At 44.0% G+C, this 18,334-nt stretch overlaps 1 protein-coding gene across 1 annotated transcript in view; it reads right to left on the bottom strand.

The window, feature by feature from the left end:
* The window catches only part of LOC119436878 (cytochrome P450 4V2), a 121,815-nt gene that overhangs the window by 61,482 nt on the left and 41,999 nt on the right, over positions 1–18,334 (bottom strand). The window contains exon 2 of the mRNA XM_037703901.2: positions 7,544–7,656. Within this exon, the coding sequence (XP_037559829.1) occupies positions 7,544–7,656 (113 nt within the window). The remainder of the gene's footprint in view (positions 1–7,543; positions 7,657–18,334) is intronic.

Genomic DNA, 18,334 nt, shown 5'->3' with positions numbered 1-18,334 from the left:
TAGAAGGAGCTGGGTCTATGGACGAGCCAGCGACGACAAGGTTCGGCTTAATACGGATTTCACCGCACAAGTCATACCGCACCAGGAAGGAAACTGTTGCACGTACGCCGCAACGAGGAAAAGAAGCAGCGAGGCTGGTTCGGTGCAAGCAAGAGACCGCGCGCGCGGGCGCGCGCGAAAAAGAGATGCAAAGAGAGACGCCCAGCCGGGCGGCGGAGCAACGGTGTTCCCGTTTCCCGCGCCGCGAGCCCGGGCCGACCCCCGCAGACTGTCTGTCCGCTATGTGTTCGGCGCACTCGCCAAACAAAGTCAAGGACGGCGCGGCCGCGCCGACCAAATTGCTTCGCCCTCCAAGCCTTTCTCGCGTGCCCCTGTGCTTGTTCGCTTTCTGGCCCGTCACTTTCGCCGTGCCGGGGGTGGTCTTGCGAAGACTGCTGACCTGGAAGTCTGCGATCGCCGCTGCCGCGTCCGCTCGCCGCACCGTTCACTTGGGCAGGTTTCTTTCTTTCACTTCACGGGTGTGCGTGGACACCGGGGTGTTTACAGACACGGTCGATTTGCGTAACAAGCGGAGAACGCCGGCGCGTAGCGTGCCTTGGGCGATGATCTTATTTAACTGCGTACGGCGACTCTGTTTTGCCCTTTCCTTATCGCCTCCTCGTCACGTTGCGATTCGTGGTGCGGCACGATTGCTTGGTTACGTAAGTAGCTGCGAGGGAGCAGAACGCGTGCGCGAGTTGAGTAACGCGTACTCGCTATAGCGAAGCCGACGGGTGCACAATTAAGACTGGAGCCGGTAGGTTACGAGATAATCACGTTGCCACTTAGCGGACAAAAAACATCCATGGGTATGCGACGTGCCCCGACGAAGCGATAAGTTACGACTTATTTGACCGCATCGAAGCTGCCTGTGCCTGCCGGGGAAGATAGAAAAGCGTAATGGCTATTCTTATGAAGATTCTTGAGTTTTCCTATTGGAACGATAAAAGTCCCTCTGCTTTGGATATGGTTGCCGCTGTTTAAATAGAGGATAAAGCTTTTAAGTCACTCTAATAATAAAAAAAACGTTAAGCGACCTTAGCATGCTGCACTTTTGGAATGAGAAATGTGTGGCTTTATCGAGAGTGGACGCATGGAACGAAAGAAAACGATGAGCAGTGTATAAAACAAGTAGCGATGGCGCTTCGGAGTTTCTGTGCCAACTTTCGTAAAGTCGCAATTGCGGCAACATCCAGCTTAACATATAGTTAAATGTTTCATAATAATACTCAATTGGCGTTGCGTTAGAGAGTAACCTCAAACTATAGATGTAATAGCTTCTGCGTGACCTTTACTGAGAAGGGTCCAAGATATTCTAAAATACTACGAAATTCATGACATCGCACGGGCGTCATTGGCAGTGCTTTCACGGCACGAAATTAAAGAAAACAGCTAAAGCAAGTTTGGTCTTAGCAATAGTATATTTCACAGCCTACTTTAATAATACTCCGGTATTGGCAACGAGTATCTGATTCCAGGGGCGCTATTCCTGGACCCTGCCGAATTCCGCTGTGTTGGCATTTCGAGCCAATCAGAGAGGCCGTAGCAGCCCTGTGAGCCAATCAGAACAGACAATATGGCGGAGCTTGAAAATATCCAGAATAGTACCCCAGGCCCGGCCCGCAAAGATCACATGAAGCATTGCTCCAACCATGTGGCGAGTTTGGTCATCAATGAATGCTCAAAAACGTTTTGAACTCTTTAAATTAAAAGGTCGCGTCATTTCCAGTCGAAAGTCTCATATGCCCAGTTTAAAAAGCGAACCTGAACTGTCGTGCATTCTGGCAGCGCGATAGACTGGACAAGGAACACACAAACAAGACGAGCGCTGAACATGCAGCGCTGCACTTCAGACGAACATGAATAATTGAAGAGGATGATGGCTCGTGAACGGGTTGAGCAAAAAAAAAAAAAAAAAAACACTATTTGCTAAACTCAACTTGCAGTGTGCTCAGTAGCGTAAATCGAAGGTGCCGATGCTCACGTGTAAATGTTATTTAAGTTGATCGAGTATCGGCTGATCGGTGAAACATGCCGTCGTAACAGTGTCCTGAACGCATTAACTATATAGGGCCGCTATTTCTGTAGCGATTCCTTCTGCTCCATTCTATGTCACTCTTATCATCTGCCGTTCATGGCCAGCTGATTCGATTGATATACCACGGGCTCTATTCACTGACGAAGCGCGAAAAGCGCGAACGCGAATAGCATCGGTAAAGGGGCATAATGCACTACAAGGTGGTGGCCTAGGATTGATGAACGCTTCGTTTTGGCACTCTTTTTCATACTATGTGTTCGCAATTTTCCCTTGGTTAGATTCCAGAAGCGTCCGCATTTTTGTAATAAAATCGGATATAAAGCACAGACTCTATCGATCGTATACCCATAATTATCAGAATATGAATACGACCAACCACGTCATGTTTACTCTCTATAGCTCAAGAAAGAATAAAAAAAGAAAGGTGGTTTCTGCAATATTTCCCGCTAACATTTCATGTTCTACAAAGGTAGCGATGCTGTCCACTCTAGCAAATGTTCCCCCATAAGAAAGCCTGACATGTTTTGAAACAACGGTGTGTTTCATTCCAGTACTGCATGCACTCATTGATATTTTTTTGTTATTATTGAAGTGCCTTCTAGTTAGACAATGCTCGCGCAAAACGCTGGACAAACACAAAACAGACAAGAAAGAGCGCTCGTCCTGGTCTATTTTGTTATTACTGTGTTTTGCGCGAATGGTCTAGAATGCAAGAGGAACCAGCGCAACAGTCAATCCTTTCATTAAAATGCCCTTTGTGAGGATTGCTGACCCGAGCTTTCCTAAAGCCATGAGGATTTCTGGCTGGGATACTTTTCTTAAGCGCGTGGCCGTACATGTTCATACTCGAACGTCCTCGATTTTAGGTTTTGTTTAGGTGAGTTGGCATCTGGTGCGAACTTAACCACAGATGCAGAGAGCAAAGGCAACGACAACTGCCGCACCTTTACTTACATGCGGTTGAGTTTGAGTTTATTTAACCGCATGGTACACGAGGAATGTGCATTTGTGATTGGATATGACGGGAAAAAAGCTGCATAAAAGCAGCTTGACGAGCCCCATCACCCCTGAAACAAAACGTGCCTCCCTTAAATGCTTGTGAACCGGGTGGCTTCTGGATACCTAAACAAGGAATGGTTACGCAATCTTGCCTTCAGGCGGCGGGGGAAGCGGAAATATCGCATATACGGCCTACTTGATGATTAAGCTGAGTCCGAACAAGTTATCACCGATAAGCAACGGCAGCTACAGCGATTTTTGTGGGTAGGTTGTGCCGGTAACTGACACCATTCACGTGGGTTGCGCAAGTCTGGGCCATCGTGCGAGACATTTTTCTCCCGGTAAATCGATTCCAACCCTTTTGGGCGTTGTTACTGCAGTGCGTATATAAATCAGACGAAACTTCTGTCGCAGAGAGATCTTTGTCGACAACATGCTGTATTAAGTTCAGTCGACAAGTGTAGAGGACAGAAGTACACTCGTCGACCATCTCAAATGGCGATAGGAATAAGGGCTGCGAAAAGAATTTACGGATCTGGAACTATAGGCTTTCATTTAGGTGAGTCTACAATTGGTCTTACCTCAGCGCGCAAAAGGACGCCACAACCTCGATGCTGTGACAGATGCGGCCTGAGCCAATATTGGTCCACAAAATATAAATACCTTATCGGACATTTGCAATGCTGTATGGAGAACTTACGAGGCACCGGTCTCATGGAGGATATCAAAGATTCTTATTGTCAATAGTATCACTTTGACTCTTCGAGAAAACAAATAGGAGACTTTAAGAAATGCTAGGAACTGCCTCCGGAATGGCGCAACGGCTGCCTATATTTCTGAGAGGAGAATAGAAGGATACAAAAAAGAGAAATTTATTTTATCTTTATTTACAATACACCGCGGTCACATTGGATCAAGCAGGTAGGATTTTATACATTGTAATACAGAAATAGGATCACATCTTATACAAGTTGTCCTTGAATTAATTCGGTAGTACACATGGTAAGGTAAAAGATACTACAGCGAAAGGGTTTTTTACGAACATCAAAGTAACATCAAACATCAAAGTAATATCAAAGTAAACATCAAAATAAACATCGAACATCAAAGTAATAGCAGGAATACTACAAAAAGCAACGAATAAACAAATCGGCGACTGAAAATACCAAATATTCCTAAATACCAAAGAATAGGCAGAAAAGAAGGAATGAACATGCCAAAAGTACGACGAGCCTGTTATAAGTTCCGCTGAAGTACCTACACTGAGAAACAAGCATATGTAACCACGAAGAATGACAACATAAAGGAAAAGGCAGAACAACGCGACTTCAAGTTGTATGCACGAAACAAATGCAGATTCTCTAAAAATACTTTTTAGAAATGTGCGGCGAAACACAAAGGCATGGTACTGCATGTATAAGCTGCAGAAACATTGAAAGGGAAAGGAAAAAAAAGCTAAGGAAACAAAACCATCTCACAAGCGGGAGACCATTGGATAGCGGGATATGCTGAAATTAAGGCAAATATTACCCAGTTTCATAATGTGAACTGACTGTATAATTAACTGCTACGTGGTGGTGCTTCAAGGCAAAAATAAATAAATAACGAAAGAAAGAAAGAAAGAAAGAAAGAAAGAAAGAAAGAAAGAAAGAAAGAAAGAAAGAAAGAAAGAAAGAGAGCCTTCACTGTACCCATCATGCAACAGCTCGCAACGTCACCCGCAACAACTAATGGAGATAATTTCTACACAAGTTCTTCGTTCAAAGTAACCAGCTGTTACATCTTCGCGTCATATATGTAACGTGTTACGCAAGTCTGAGCAAAAAAGAGCGAAATAGAGAGATTCTTTCTCGCAGCTAGGGGTCAGTGTTTCTGCTCAAAGAACCTCTGAGTGAGTGTCGAAACTCAATCTGGCGAAGTATCTGCCGATTGCATCGACTATCTCTGTGAGCGGGACACGGACGCCGTGAAAGCGCGCCTTTTCGCCCCAGCGGTACGTGCCGCGCAATGCAGCAGCAGCGATGGCTATCACCGGTTTGGCAAATGTGTTTCCAGGCTGACCCACATTGGCGCCGACACGTGCGATTGCGAAGCTTCCACGCTCTCTTCCTCGCATACATTTGTGCTTTTTGCATGTGTATGAGCCATTTTCTTGAAATTTTATTTTCCTCCATGCTTCGACTGCTGGCGACGCAAGCGATGAAGGTTGCTCAATATCGGGAAGCCTCGACAGGAAAACGGGTATTGGTGTTATGTATACACCGTTCTTCACCGTTGCCAGACAGTTTTTACCAACCGCAAGCTGGAAATTCTTGTTCCCCTCTGTGCTCGGACGTTTTTGTTTAACTGAGGCACGCCCACATACTCGTACGCACAAACCTCGCACACTCACCGTGTTACATGTATACTGAGCCATCACTAGGCTTCCCTGCCGGCACTGGTACATCGAGCTACGTTTTCGCGACTGACACCCCCCTTCGTGAGAACGGTATACCCCCAAATCATACACTATAGGGGGGAAAGCTACATCTCTTCTGCGGTGCACAGCCTTGAGTGCACACATCTCGAAGAAGGCTGATCACTTGTCGCTGGCTCTAAAGAAAGATGGCGCTGCTCTCGTTGCATAAGACGTACGAAGACCACATGCACTACATACACTGATGACTCGACGTCGCAAACCAGCCTTTACAGGGGCGGTTGCCATCCCAGCGAAACAGGTCACAGTTAATTTGAACGTGTCACACAAAACGAAATCCGCAGCGGCAGAACTTACAGCCCTCCGTGCCGCTGTAACTAGGGCGTCACCGATGAATGAGCGCAGAAATTGTTTGTGCTCTGCAACCCGAAAGCAACTCTCCAGAACCTCTGATCTCTTTTACGTCACGGAACGTGTGAGCAGTTGGTGCTCGAACTGACCATGCCCCCCTCCCCCCCCTCCCCCTCTCAAAACACATCAGAAAAAGCAAAAAGAGACGTGGACAACATTGTATATATGAACACACGACTGTATGAGTGGCCATGCGACGCGATTAAACACGTCCTCATGCAGCCGCTTCTTCCTATCTTTTCCTACACGACAGAAATTATTCTGCAGTACCCATCTTTAGCTACGACCATATTCTTAGCCGTGTTCCATGGGCACCGGTAACATCGAGACCGCTTCGTTGACTAGTGCTAGCATAGTATGCCCGACGGCCTTGAAATCTGCTGCCGTGGAGTTTGTTTCATTGTTTTCACGTTGGTGCAGTAAGGGCTTTCAGCACGTACACAAATTCACTCGGCATTGTCCGAGCGCAGCTTTTACTAATTGCATATCTAAGCGATTCGACCACTCACCGCGGCATAGCGGCGCGAGTCGACCCATTTTTTTCTTTTCTTTTCGAACACGTTCCAGTGCATAATCATTCGGGGCCATGGTCGGGTCAGGTCGTGTAAGCTGGCATGAAGCGGGGCGGCGGCCGCTGCCGGCATTTGCAGCGTTATCCGACCATCGGAGCCCTTGTAACACGAAACACACTGCCCTGCTTTCCGGCTGTGCAAACTGGCTTTTATTTTTTCGTTCATTGATTTCCTGGGCAACATGCACGCGGCGTCACAGAAGTTGTGCAAGTTGATGCGAGCAGCTGCGCATAGCAACGCAAGTTTGAAGGTTGCGAGCTTGAGCTCAATTCTGCAAACTTGCATTTTATTTTCGTGCGGTTCATAAACGCCGGCTCGTGCTCACATCTGAAAATCGTATAAAGACAGCATTAGCAACCGTCCCACGCCCCTAAATAGATTTTGGCAGTGACAAACTTCATCTCGCGCAAAACATTTTGTTGTATACCCATGCGTCGCGCGAAATACTTCAGCATCTGCTGAAGCTCAGACTCCGTACAAAACTAGTACAGCCACGCGTGAACATAGTATCTCTGTATGTTGTGGGGCACTGTGCTCCCTCCACAAAATATCGATCGATAAATATCTATGTCTATGGCCATATATACTTGTATATCTATGGGGAGCACTCAGCGTTCATCTTCTCGTCTGTGAGTATCTATCGTCGCCAACACTGAGACACGCTCCTCGATATCCTACACCTGGCTGCTGTCCAATCGATCATCTTTGGAATAATCAGTTAAGTTGACAATTAAGTGTAATGGTTGGGGCAAGTTGACACATCTTAATTTGACATACGTAGCACGCGAAATACAAGAACTTAAAAAGAGAGAGGCGGGGACACAGTGCTACACGAATCACGGCTCTCTCTCTCTCTCTCTCCTCGCTTTCATTTTTGTCCTTATTTATCACCCACTACGTAGGTATACCGCTCGTTTCAGCAAATGTGCAGGAACCTGCTTAAACATAGGGATGATGTGATAATTACATTATTTCATATATAATATATCATTTCAATCATGCGGTACGCTTAACGGTAAGCCATAGCGCTCGACAATTCTCATCGCGAAGCAAGGGCGGCGCACTCACCTCAACCGCTTCCGGCTTGAAGAGCACGACGACGGGCTGGAACCCCAGGTAGGTCTTGAACACCCGCTCCCGCTCGAAGAAGTATGTCAGGCCCACGAGCAGGCTGAACAGCCCTGCCGCAGACAGAAAAGTACGAGGAGGGGCTTTGTAAACTGCTGTGGTTAGAGCTATACACTAAACTAGAAGCATTAAGTTAATGCTATTAGAGTGATAGATTATGCATCTTGCAGCTGCGAATGAGCTAGCCCTAATGAGCAGGTGAGGCTTGATATGCCAGAAAAGGTGCAAATACCAGAAAGCGAGTAGCGACGCCACTTGTAAACTTTCCCCACCAAGTCCCCCTGAGGATACGTTATTACGTTATTATTGTAATCAACTGTCTTTAAGGAGATATGCGTGCCTGTAGGTGGAGCGCGGCTACTTCTCTTCTGTGACATAATAGATATTGCGAGCGTTTTTTCAGCTCTAGGACATTTCTTCAGAAATGAAAAAAAAGAAGAAAAGAACAAAAGAAAGATTAGATTGCATTAGAAAGTAAACAAAGACACATCCTGTAAACTTTGGTCGGAAACTACATGGTGTCATAATCTACGACGTGGTTCCGGACGTTTGGTCTTCGTTTTCCTTTTCATTACTGATGAATCTTCCTCAGAATAGAACAGTCTAGAAGAGAATATTTTAAAAAATTGGCTGTCAGTATACGTGAAATCAGTGTTCCTCCATAGTGTCCTTTTTGAGTTTCCACATAATGAAGATTTGTCGCAGTTCTGTGCAAATGTTTGCTGGTTCACTTCACGATTCTATTTCGAATCCCTAGTGTTTAGGATCGCTATTTCGGATGACTAGCGAGATGAATCAACCAACCAACCAACCAACCAACCAACCAACCAACCAACCAACCAATCAGTTAATCAATCAATCAATCAATCAATCAATCAATCAATCAATCAATCTGTATTTGGCATTCATTCATTTACAACATGAATGCTGGGACAATAACTAAAAGCTGCTGGTTACCAACTTGTCGAGGTTCTTGCCCTCGTCAAGGTGAACTAGCAAGTAAACAGGCAGCAAGCGGCATAATTTCCAAAGCGAACAAATCATAGTAACTGAGAGTGTGCGATTGCTGTTCCACGTTTCCAGTGCGTGTGGCATTCGCGTGATTCAGACTCGGACACAGACATCTAAGGCCAGAGTATTCTTCTTATTTTCTAAATGCGAAAGCATTATATGCCCCATTACGCCAAAATCCGTCGGCCTGACCGAAAGATGGTACCAAAAATGGCCGACGCCGCCAAGAGTAAAAACACGACAAGAATGCTCGGATTGACGCCAAATTTCTCAGGGAGGTTACTGCAAACAAAGTAAATAAATGGCTGTCAAAAGAAACTTTGGTACGTTTCGGTCTCGGTGAGAATCAATCCCGGGATTCCGGGCTGCGAGACGAGCAGGCTTCTCCCACGCCACGGCGGCTACACGGTTCTGGCTTACTAAATGTGTGCGTGCGTGCGTGACTGCACACTTCACGTCGCAGCCATCTCGCTGACTAAAGGTGTGGCCAAGTGCGCGCGTCATTGGGCGCGTGAGGACGCAGAGAATGCGGAGGAGCTGGCGCCACGTCATGAGTGTATGAAATGAGCGTGTTCGTGACGTTTCGAGGTCTACAAACGGTATACAATGCTTTCGCATTCCCACACGTGCGCAGTCTTAAGTGTCTCTTCCGAATTATTTTTCTCTTGATCGCGCTTAAGTTATTTTTTTCTTTTCTTTATGTTTTTCTTTTTGTTCTGCTGTAGACAGTATACAGCTGTGCCTGTGGAATGTGTGTCCGCGTTTTCTATTGGGAAAAGGGCAGCGTAATTTCTTTTACTATTCATTGTGACAGCCAGCTCATGATGCGCCCTTACCTTCCCCATTCTTCAATTGTGATTAAGCAAAAAAAAAAAAAAAAACAATCGGACCAGAGTATGTCTGGTGAGTCGCGACTGGCTATGCGGCAGTGCCACATCGCGCTTTCACGCAGCCGAGCTTGAAAGGTCTTCTCACTTACTATTTTTTGCCGTACGGGCTTCAATTTCTGCCATTAATAAACAACTCATAAGCTGTGATGTTTTACATCAAATAATGATTTCTTAGTGCTATAAATCGTATGAAGCCTACGGACAATGAAACCGGGCAAAGCGTAGGGGAAATTAACTGGACTTGTATTTACAAAAAAAGCTCTTAAAATAGTATTGTTCGTAAGATCAGTTGGCATGGCCAGTCGCGATGTTAAACCAGCTACCTTCACGATTAGTGATGGTTATAGCCGGTCATTGGCTACCAGAACTCACGAGCGAAAGCTCTGAAAATGCAGTATCCCCCCCCCCCCATTTTTTTATCGAATTGTAGGAGTAATTATAAATTAGGCTTCATTTTGCGATAGGCTTCCTATTCCTAATTAAATATACTGAAACTAAATAGGAATGAAAGACACCTTTTTGTTTCGTAGGAACGTAGCCGGTTTCGCATACATGATCCGGACGAAGGGAGTAACAAAGGTTGAAATCCCGTTTGACTTTTTGACGGCTTGCGTTTACGAATAATCGTTCGCTTGAAGAACGCATGAGAATACGTCGCGCACAGCGAGATTATAAATCGAATTTTACATCCCGCAGATATGCTGCGTATTTCGGAGAAGCCCTAGGTGAAGGTTACAGGATAATTGGGCCCCTCGCAGTAGCTTGACGAGCAACTAGACTTGAGGTATGCGTTCCCTCTTGTGACATTCCGGCCACTGCGGCTACGCATCCAATCCACGGACTCGTGCTCGGCGGAGGTGCGTCATGCATCCTCTGAACCACCACGGCGGGTTGGCAGTGCAACGCCATTCTTTCTTTATACTGTCGAAGTTGTGTGGTCCGTCCAAACTTCTCTTAATGTGTCGGTAGAACGGTTGTTGTTTTGTGCCCTTGGCCATCCACTCACTCCGAATACCTGTGATGTCTGCTTAGTTTAGGCAAACTTATGTAGTCACGACGTGCGCTTTTACGTATATATATATATATATATATATATATATATATATATATATATATATATATATATGTCTGTACATTTTCTCGTGTCACCGATGTTTCAGCGGGGAATTTTTAGCACTCAAAGCCCGTCCACAAGAAGAAAAGAAACAGAGAAAGCCGAAATCACCTTATGGTGGCAGGGGAAATCAAGTTAGATGTGCCAGTCCGATACGCTTAGTTCTTGCTATATTATTATTATTATTATTATTATTATTATTATTATTATTATTATTATTATTATTATTATTATTATTATTATTATTATTATTATTATTATTATTATTATTATATCAAGCTTACGTTCACGCGTAAGTTGTCAATCTCTTGCACAGTTATCTTCTTGATAAATCGTATTATGTTAACGTCAATGTCCAAACGCCTTGTTCTTACATGGCAATTAGCAGCTTTCCTCAAGGATCAGTATTAGGACCATTCCTTTTCCAAATTTTTATTAATGACGATCTTTCCGCCATTCGAAATTCTTCATTCCTTCTCTATACCGATGACATCAAGATCTTTAAGGTAATTCACACTGTTGATGACTGTCGCATCCTGTAGTCTGACCTGCTTTCTTTTTCTAAATGGTGCAGAGATAATAACGTATACCATTGAATGCTGTTAAGACCAAAGTGATGACTTTCACCCGCGAAACAGCGAGCATTCATTTTTCTTATTCTGTAGATTATGTACCATTGTGTAAGGTCTGTGAGATCAATGATCTCGGTGTACTTTTTTATACAACCTTACACTTTTCAGCTCACACTACAGGCGTTGTAATGCGGGGTATGTACACTCTTGGCCCTGTTTGCGGACTATCGAGAGAATTCAACCCTCCGACACCATTCCGCAAGTTGTACACAACAATCTATCTTCCTCAACTCGAATACACGTCGGTCGTCTGGAACGGCATTTCTAGTTGCAACAGTGACATTGTAGATCGGGTCCAGAAAAACGTTTCTGAGCATATATCATCACCGCTTTGCTAACACGGACGCTGGAACTTGCTTTAGCACTGTTGGATTGTTCTCACTGCCCTTACTTCGCTGCTGACGTAATAGCGCTGACCTTCTGTTTCTTTTCAAACTCCTTCACGGTATCCTCATGTGCCCCCAACTCCACAGTTGTATCATGTTTCGTATTCCGCGCAATATCACAAGAGAACATATATATTTCCATGTTCCTGCCTGTCATCATCGACACTCAAACATCCACAGAATACAGTCTTTATAACGGCCACTTTCGTGATCTTGACATTTTCCCCAACTCGCTGTCACTGTTCTTTTCCGAGCTTTGCGTTGTTGTGTGATAGTTTCACATATTGGTCAACTGCCCTTCTCCTCCTTTTTCTTATGTATTCATTTTGCGCCTTGCTGTATGTACACTCGTCTTTTCAAGATTGTTATTTGTATTCATTGTTTTGTTTTACTGATATTACCCTGCCGTTTTTTAATATTTTTTTATGTTTGCGCGCGCCAGCACTTAGACCTCGTGGTTGTTCCCGGGTACAGTAAATTAAAAAAAAAACTCCCACCCTTTCTCTACCGGAAAATGGGGGTAAACGAAGCTACAACGACGAATTCGGTCACATTTATGGCCCATGCTTCAAGTGTGGTACATATTCGGGGCCAATTAGACGCTCTTTACATCTTTAAATGCTTTACTTCTACCGACGTAAAGCATTTAATGTAGTTTGCCATGAGCTTCTCATTGCAAAGCTTACGCAAATGGACGTGTCTTCTTTCATCACTGCCCTGGTATATAATTACCTGAGCAAGAGATCGTGCTTCGTTGGCGTTAATGGAGAGAACTCTGTTAGCTATGAAGTCTCTAGCGGAGTTCCTCAAAGATCCGTTCTTCGCCCTCTTCTCTTTCCTGCTGTTCATAAATGACGTTTCGTCAACAATTCAACACTCTTCATTCCTTCTATATGCTGACGATTGAAAGTTATTGCACTGCATTGACCCCAAAAAGATATTTTCTCACTCTCAAACGGGTGCACAGACAATAAGTTATACTTAAATGCGTCCAAAACTATGGTATACAGTTATAAGCGGAAAACACACCATGTGCTATTTTCGTACATCCTTCAGGATGCTGTTTTGTCCAGCGTCTATGAAATGAAACATCTCGGTATGCGCTTCGCAAAAACGCTAAGATCCTCTTCACACGCCAAATATGCGAAACAACGCGCCCTTCGCGCTCTTGGAATGTTTTTCAGTATATCGCATGACTTCGACTCCCCTGTTGCCTTTGCGAAATTATATTCTACTACGCGTTTTCCACTGCTAGAGTATGCCTCTGCAGTTTGGGGCGGAACATGCAAATCTATTTCTTACCTCAGTGAACACATCCAGAATAAATTTATATCTATATTCAAGCACCGCTTTTGCCGTTCTGGCGACCATGGTCCAGCCCTCTCAAATATACCTAAACTCACACCTCTAAAATCAAGACGTATTAAATCAGACCTTCTGTTCGTCTATAAAGTGCTCCGTGGCACTATATATTGTCCAAAGCTTCTGGATCATGTCCAATGTTCCGTGCCGCAAAAGTATATCAGGCAGGATTCCACGTTTTTCTACGCGGCCTTGTTGCATTAGAGACTGTTCGACAGAAAGCTGAGCTAGTTGGTAAGTATTCATAATGCTAAAAAGGTAAGGCGTGCAGACACGGACACAAGAGGAGAGAAGTGGGCAACACGAACGCCGACTATCAACTGAAGGAAGTACTGAGGCAAAAGAAAGAAGACAGCAGAGCGTGCGCAGATGAGTTTTGCGTCTTCTTTCTTTTTTCGCCTCAGTGCTTCCTTCAGTTGATAGTCGGCATTCGTGTTGTCCACTTCTCTTCTCTTGTGTCCGTGTCCGCGTGCCATACCTTTTTAGCATTAAGAGACTGTCCTATGGCTCCACTCCAAAAAAAAACATGTAATAAGTATTCGGCCTGTATTGACACATTTCAGTGTTAATTTCATGTGTTTTGTATAAATGCAGATTATCATGCTACATGAATAACGCCCTTTTACGCCCATCTCGTTTTCTGTTTCCCCATTTGTTTCTCTATCTCCCATTGTTTTGTCTACCACATTTGTCTTCTCTGTATGTTTTGTCTCGCGTATTACTTTTTTAAGTACACCAGTACGAAGGCTCTGTAGCTGTTCTTGGGCACTATAATAAATATTTCCTTGATTTATTGCTCCATCGATCAATTTATTTATTTATTTATTTATTTATTTATTTATTTATTTATTTATTTATTTATTTATTTATTTATTTATTTATTTATTTATACATTGTCTTTCTCGCCCAGTCATTGTGAAGTAAACAACAATACCTAAGATATTAAAATCGCGCAAGAAAGCGGCACTGACAAGACATACAATAACAGTACGCCTCTGCTACACAACAATAACAACTATTAGGAGCAGTTACATGTTTTGATACGGGTAAGTACGTGCACTAAACAACGTGCACTACTGGGCTCGTTGGTTCATAGTTTACAATTTGTATTGCGCTCTCGAGGACAGTGTAGAAGACAGGACATGTTTATCCTGTCTTCTGCGACGTGGTGCAGTCCTCCTTTTCGCGGAAGGTATTGTATAAGTACTGAATTCTGGAGGTATTGCATGGTGTAAGATTCTGACATTGTAAAGTGCTGAAATTCAGTAGTTTTCGTGGTAAGTTGGAGTGTAGCTACAGGAGAGTTTAGCTATTTATTCTACGCGTATAACTTACAGAACAGCCAAGAAACAATCAAGCGGCTGAAAATTCTAATTGAGATGTTCTCCTTCTTTTCCTTCCCCACGTTTTCTCTCTTCTGTTTGTTTTTAGCGTTATGGCAAAAAGTCCATGCGTTCATAACCATAAGTACCCAAACATAAATCAGAAATAAAAGTAGGCAAAGCGGGCAGCACCAGGGGTATGCGAAATACGTAAATTTGGTGTCTACCTCAGATGAGGAAGTAGAGAGATCGCGCTGACTATGATACAGTCTTGGTTGATGCTTGCCTCTCGGTCCGCTTGTAATTTGTAAATAGTTGTAAACAGACATCTTTTTTTTTTTGAACAATATTATATTTTGTTTTGTTTCTATTCTGTTCTGTTGCACATGGGTTGCTGTGGTGAGATTGAGGGAGGCAGTACATCGGTACTCCATTTCAGCAACAAATAAAAAAGGGAATAATAAATAAATTAATTAATTAATTGCCAATGAGAGTACTCCTATTGATAACGACGCCGCAACCTGTCCGCGCCACTACTTGCCTTTTGTTTCAGTGTTCTCCGATTTACATATAGTTCGTGATTTTCTCACGTAATCATCTATCAATATCTATATATGTGTCTGTCCGCCCACGCGCGCCCACATGCGCGCTCGCGCGCACGCGCGCGTGTGTGTTTCATATTTCACAGTTTATGCTGTTAGGTGACATTATGATTACAGAAACACCTATAAAAAGCTAAAACGTTTACCCTTATTACAACTGCATCGCGTAGATTTCAAGCGGCCTTTCTTGCGTATCCAGCTGATCACGTTGCATAGATGTCGGCGGCCACCAAGCGTTCATACTCAGTTCGTGTATCTGTGTTCCCTTTCTTTCTTTCTCTCTCTCTACTTTCCAGTCACTTTACCGCCTTCTCCCCTCTCTCCCCAGCGTAGGGTAGCAAACCGGATATTCCCTTCTGATTAAGGTGGTAGGCCACCTTCAAAAGTCAATTTTCTTGATTGTTTGTTTTTTAAATTTTTTTGTATGCCCAAACATTGAACAACATGTTGCAAAAGAAATGACCTTTCTATCACCATTAGTTTAGTTCCCCACCTGCGACCAGTTGTTTTTTTCATCCATTTTCATTTTCATTAATTTATCCATTCTTTAATTCAATTAGTAAGTACAAGTAATTTCCCCTGTGTTGTCCTTGGTGTCACTGTTTGTTGGGTTCTTATGATATGATTAATAAAATCGGACCCCTCGGTTCCCTTTCTTCTCGTTCATTAGTTTGGGAGTTACAGTAAGTTTTCTAACCCATACCCTCGTATTGTGAAGCCGAAAATCTTTACTACTTGTTTTATGTAAATATTATTCAAAATACTTGTTTCATTTTATGTTGTCGCCGAGCAGCCACACGAACAAAGGGAGACTCTAGTGCATCTCACGGGGGCTCCAGCTATGAAGCTGGTGCGTTTTAGGCCTCGTGTTGTTTTTGACATCTTTCACATGGTTTTAAGATTTGTTTACATTTTTCTCAAAACAAGATTATGCTCCACCTCATATTACGCAAACCTTGATAATATTTTATTGAATTATTATTTTGACATGAAATTTTGCACACTCACTTCTCACAGAGATGTGTGCAATGAACTAGAACAAAAATAATTGAAGCAATTATTTTGCATTTACAGCTCATTTTGCAAATAAATTTGGTCGGAATTCGCAATTTCTCTCAATTTGCTTAGTTTTTCGAACATCACTTTCCTAATATTTATCACAATGCATTTATCTTAGTTCATTGCGTAGGTCCCACACTTAGCTACATAAACGCTAAAGCTTTACTAAATTGAGCAATTCATTAGTTACTTGTTACTGCTGGCACGACTAGCCATTTTACCACATTTTATGACAAAAATTGCCTGCCAAAAATAAAATGGAGCATCTTCCGCACTTTAACTAGTTGATTTAGTTAAATAAGACATGCTTATTCAGGAAAAAAATGTTATTTAAATCCTGGCTTACGATTTAAAGATTTTTTTTTTGTGTGTGTGTGTGGCCTACCACCGTAACCTCCCTGCCTTTCCCCTTTCTTCTGTCTCTCTCTCTCTCTACAAAACTAATACGCTAATACAAAGCATCAATTAATTGCTGGGTTTGAAGTAATCCAGCGTGAGCCACCTGGATCACGTTCCCCGCTGTAGCTTAGTGGCTATGGTGTGGCGCTGCTGATCTCGAGGTTGCGCGTGCGATCCCGGACGTGGCGACCGCATTTCGATGAGGGCGAAATGTAAGAACGCTCGTATAGTCAGATTTAGAAGCTATTTAAAGAACCCCCAGGTGGTCAAAATCATTCCGTAGTCCCCCAATACTGCGTGCATCGTAATCAGACCGTGGATTTGGAACGGAAACCCACAGAATTTAAGTTTTATCACGTGCTTTCTTTTTGTTTCAGTGTAATAATTTTCCGCGCTCTGAGACGATGACTGTGACGATCGTTGCCGCATAAAAATTTCACCACACCCATCGTGACTCACAAAGTAAAAAATTATTGATACGTCCGCAAGTGCCGCCCTCGAACGAGTCTATAAGCGCAGAATCTGCGTTAGTCGTCCTATACTACACAGATTGGCTGGGGATTTTTCTCTTCTCCCTTTTTTGTTTCTTTTCTTCAGGAGTTACATTAGGTATAGTCAGGATCAAGCGACAACATGAAAATTTGCTTTTGATGGGACTGTTCCGAGCATTCGTGCGCTACAAAGGAGCCTCCCGGGAACATGTCTGCGCAACTTTGTAGCCTTCCCGTAAAGTCATAAGTCGGATAAAAAAGAATGCGTACATGTAGTGTGCAACATAACTTCATTTTATAAACCCTGAAGCACAGAAAGCAACCGCGACATACGGTACTCAAAGTGCCATGTTTTGAGTGGCGTATACGGGTGGTCGACCGGCTCATGCGAGAGCGACCGAATCAAACATGCACCCAGCAAGAAGCATTCAAGGGTCCATATTGGCCGGAAGAACAAAAACCGAAGATGCAATTCATCCAACGGTCCCCTAAATCCAGATCTATTGCCCACCCTATCCCCAACAGAGGACGAGAGCTGTTCCCCTTCTTGAAATCAAGGTTTATTCATTCATTTATTTTATTTCTGAAGTTCTGAGGCGTATTCGGCCGATCATTCCGGCAACTAGGTTAATTAGGCCTACCTATATGGTACTGGACAAGTGCCTTTGCGACGGCTCGCTCGCGCGAACCCACTCACGTCTTCATGATTGCTCTTGTTGCTCCATCTAAAAGCGCCATGAGTGACTAATGGCGCGCCTTCGGTAATGGACAGTCTGGAGTACCTGTAGTTGCAACTGCAACAGAGGCATGCACTCGCACGAGGGCTTGGGCCAGCCTATATACACAGGCGCTGCCGCGAAGACCGGCGTGAGCCCTCGCGAGAGCACTTTTAGCGTGAGAGCACGCAACAATCCCGGTGTTATATTTGAGGTAACGCAATCGGCGCGTGTATTCCGTCCGAACTACCTATAGCAGTGGCCCTCAAGATTTCTCGATATCGTTAATGTAAGCCAAACATTAATTTCAACGTACGTTGAAGCACCCATTGAGCGTACAGTAAACTTGCTCTCCACACCGTCAGGTCATGCATGTGCTTAACGAATGACTCAAATATTGCACCAGCCACACAAGCAGTAAAAAGGAATAAGGAAAGAAGACAGCGCACTGCCGATTTCGTTTTTCGCTATATACAGGGTGTTTCAGCGAACACTTTCAAAAATTCTTAAAGGTTGCCTGTGGCAGGTAGCACAATTCTAGTTAATGAGCAGGGGCGGTATTCTGTAAGAGTCTACCTAGCGGACTGTCCATTTCGGCGACCGTTGATTCGCTGCTGCTTGACGTGCAGGAAGGACACTGGCTGGCCCCTTGCTGCACATCAAGCAGCAGCCAATCAACGGCCGCCGAAATGGACAGTCCGCTAGGTAGACTCTTACAGAATGCCGCCCCAGGTCTACTCGAAGAGG

This window comes from Dermacentor silvarum, chromosome 1 (assembly GCF_013339745.2).
Source record: "Dermacentor silvarum isolate Dsil-2018 chromosome 1, BIME_Dsil_1.4, whole genome shotgun sequence".
NCBI lineage: Eukaryota > Metazoa > Arthropoda > Arachnida > Ixodida > Ixodidae > Dermacentor > Dermacentor silvarum.
Note: the sequence above shows the minus strand (reverse complement) of the source record. Positions and strands in the feature narration are given on the sequence as shown.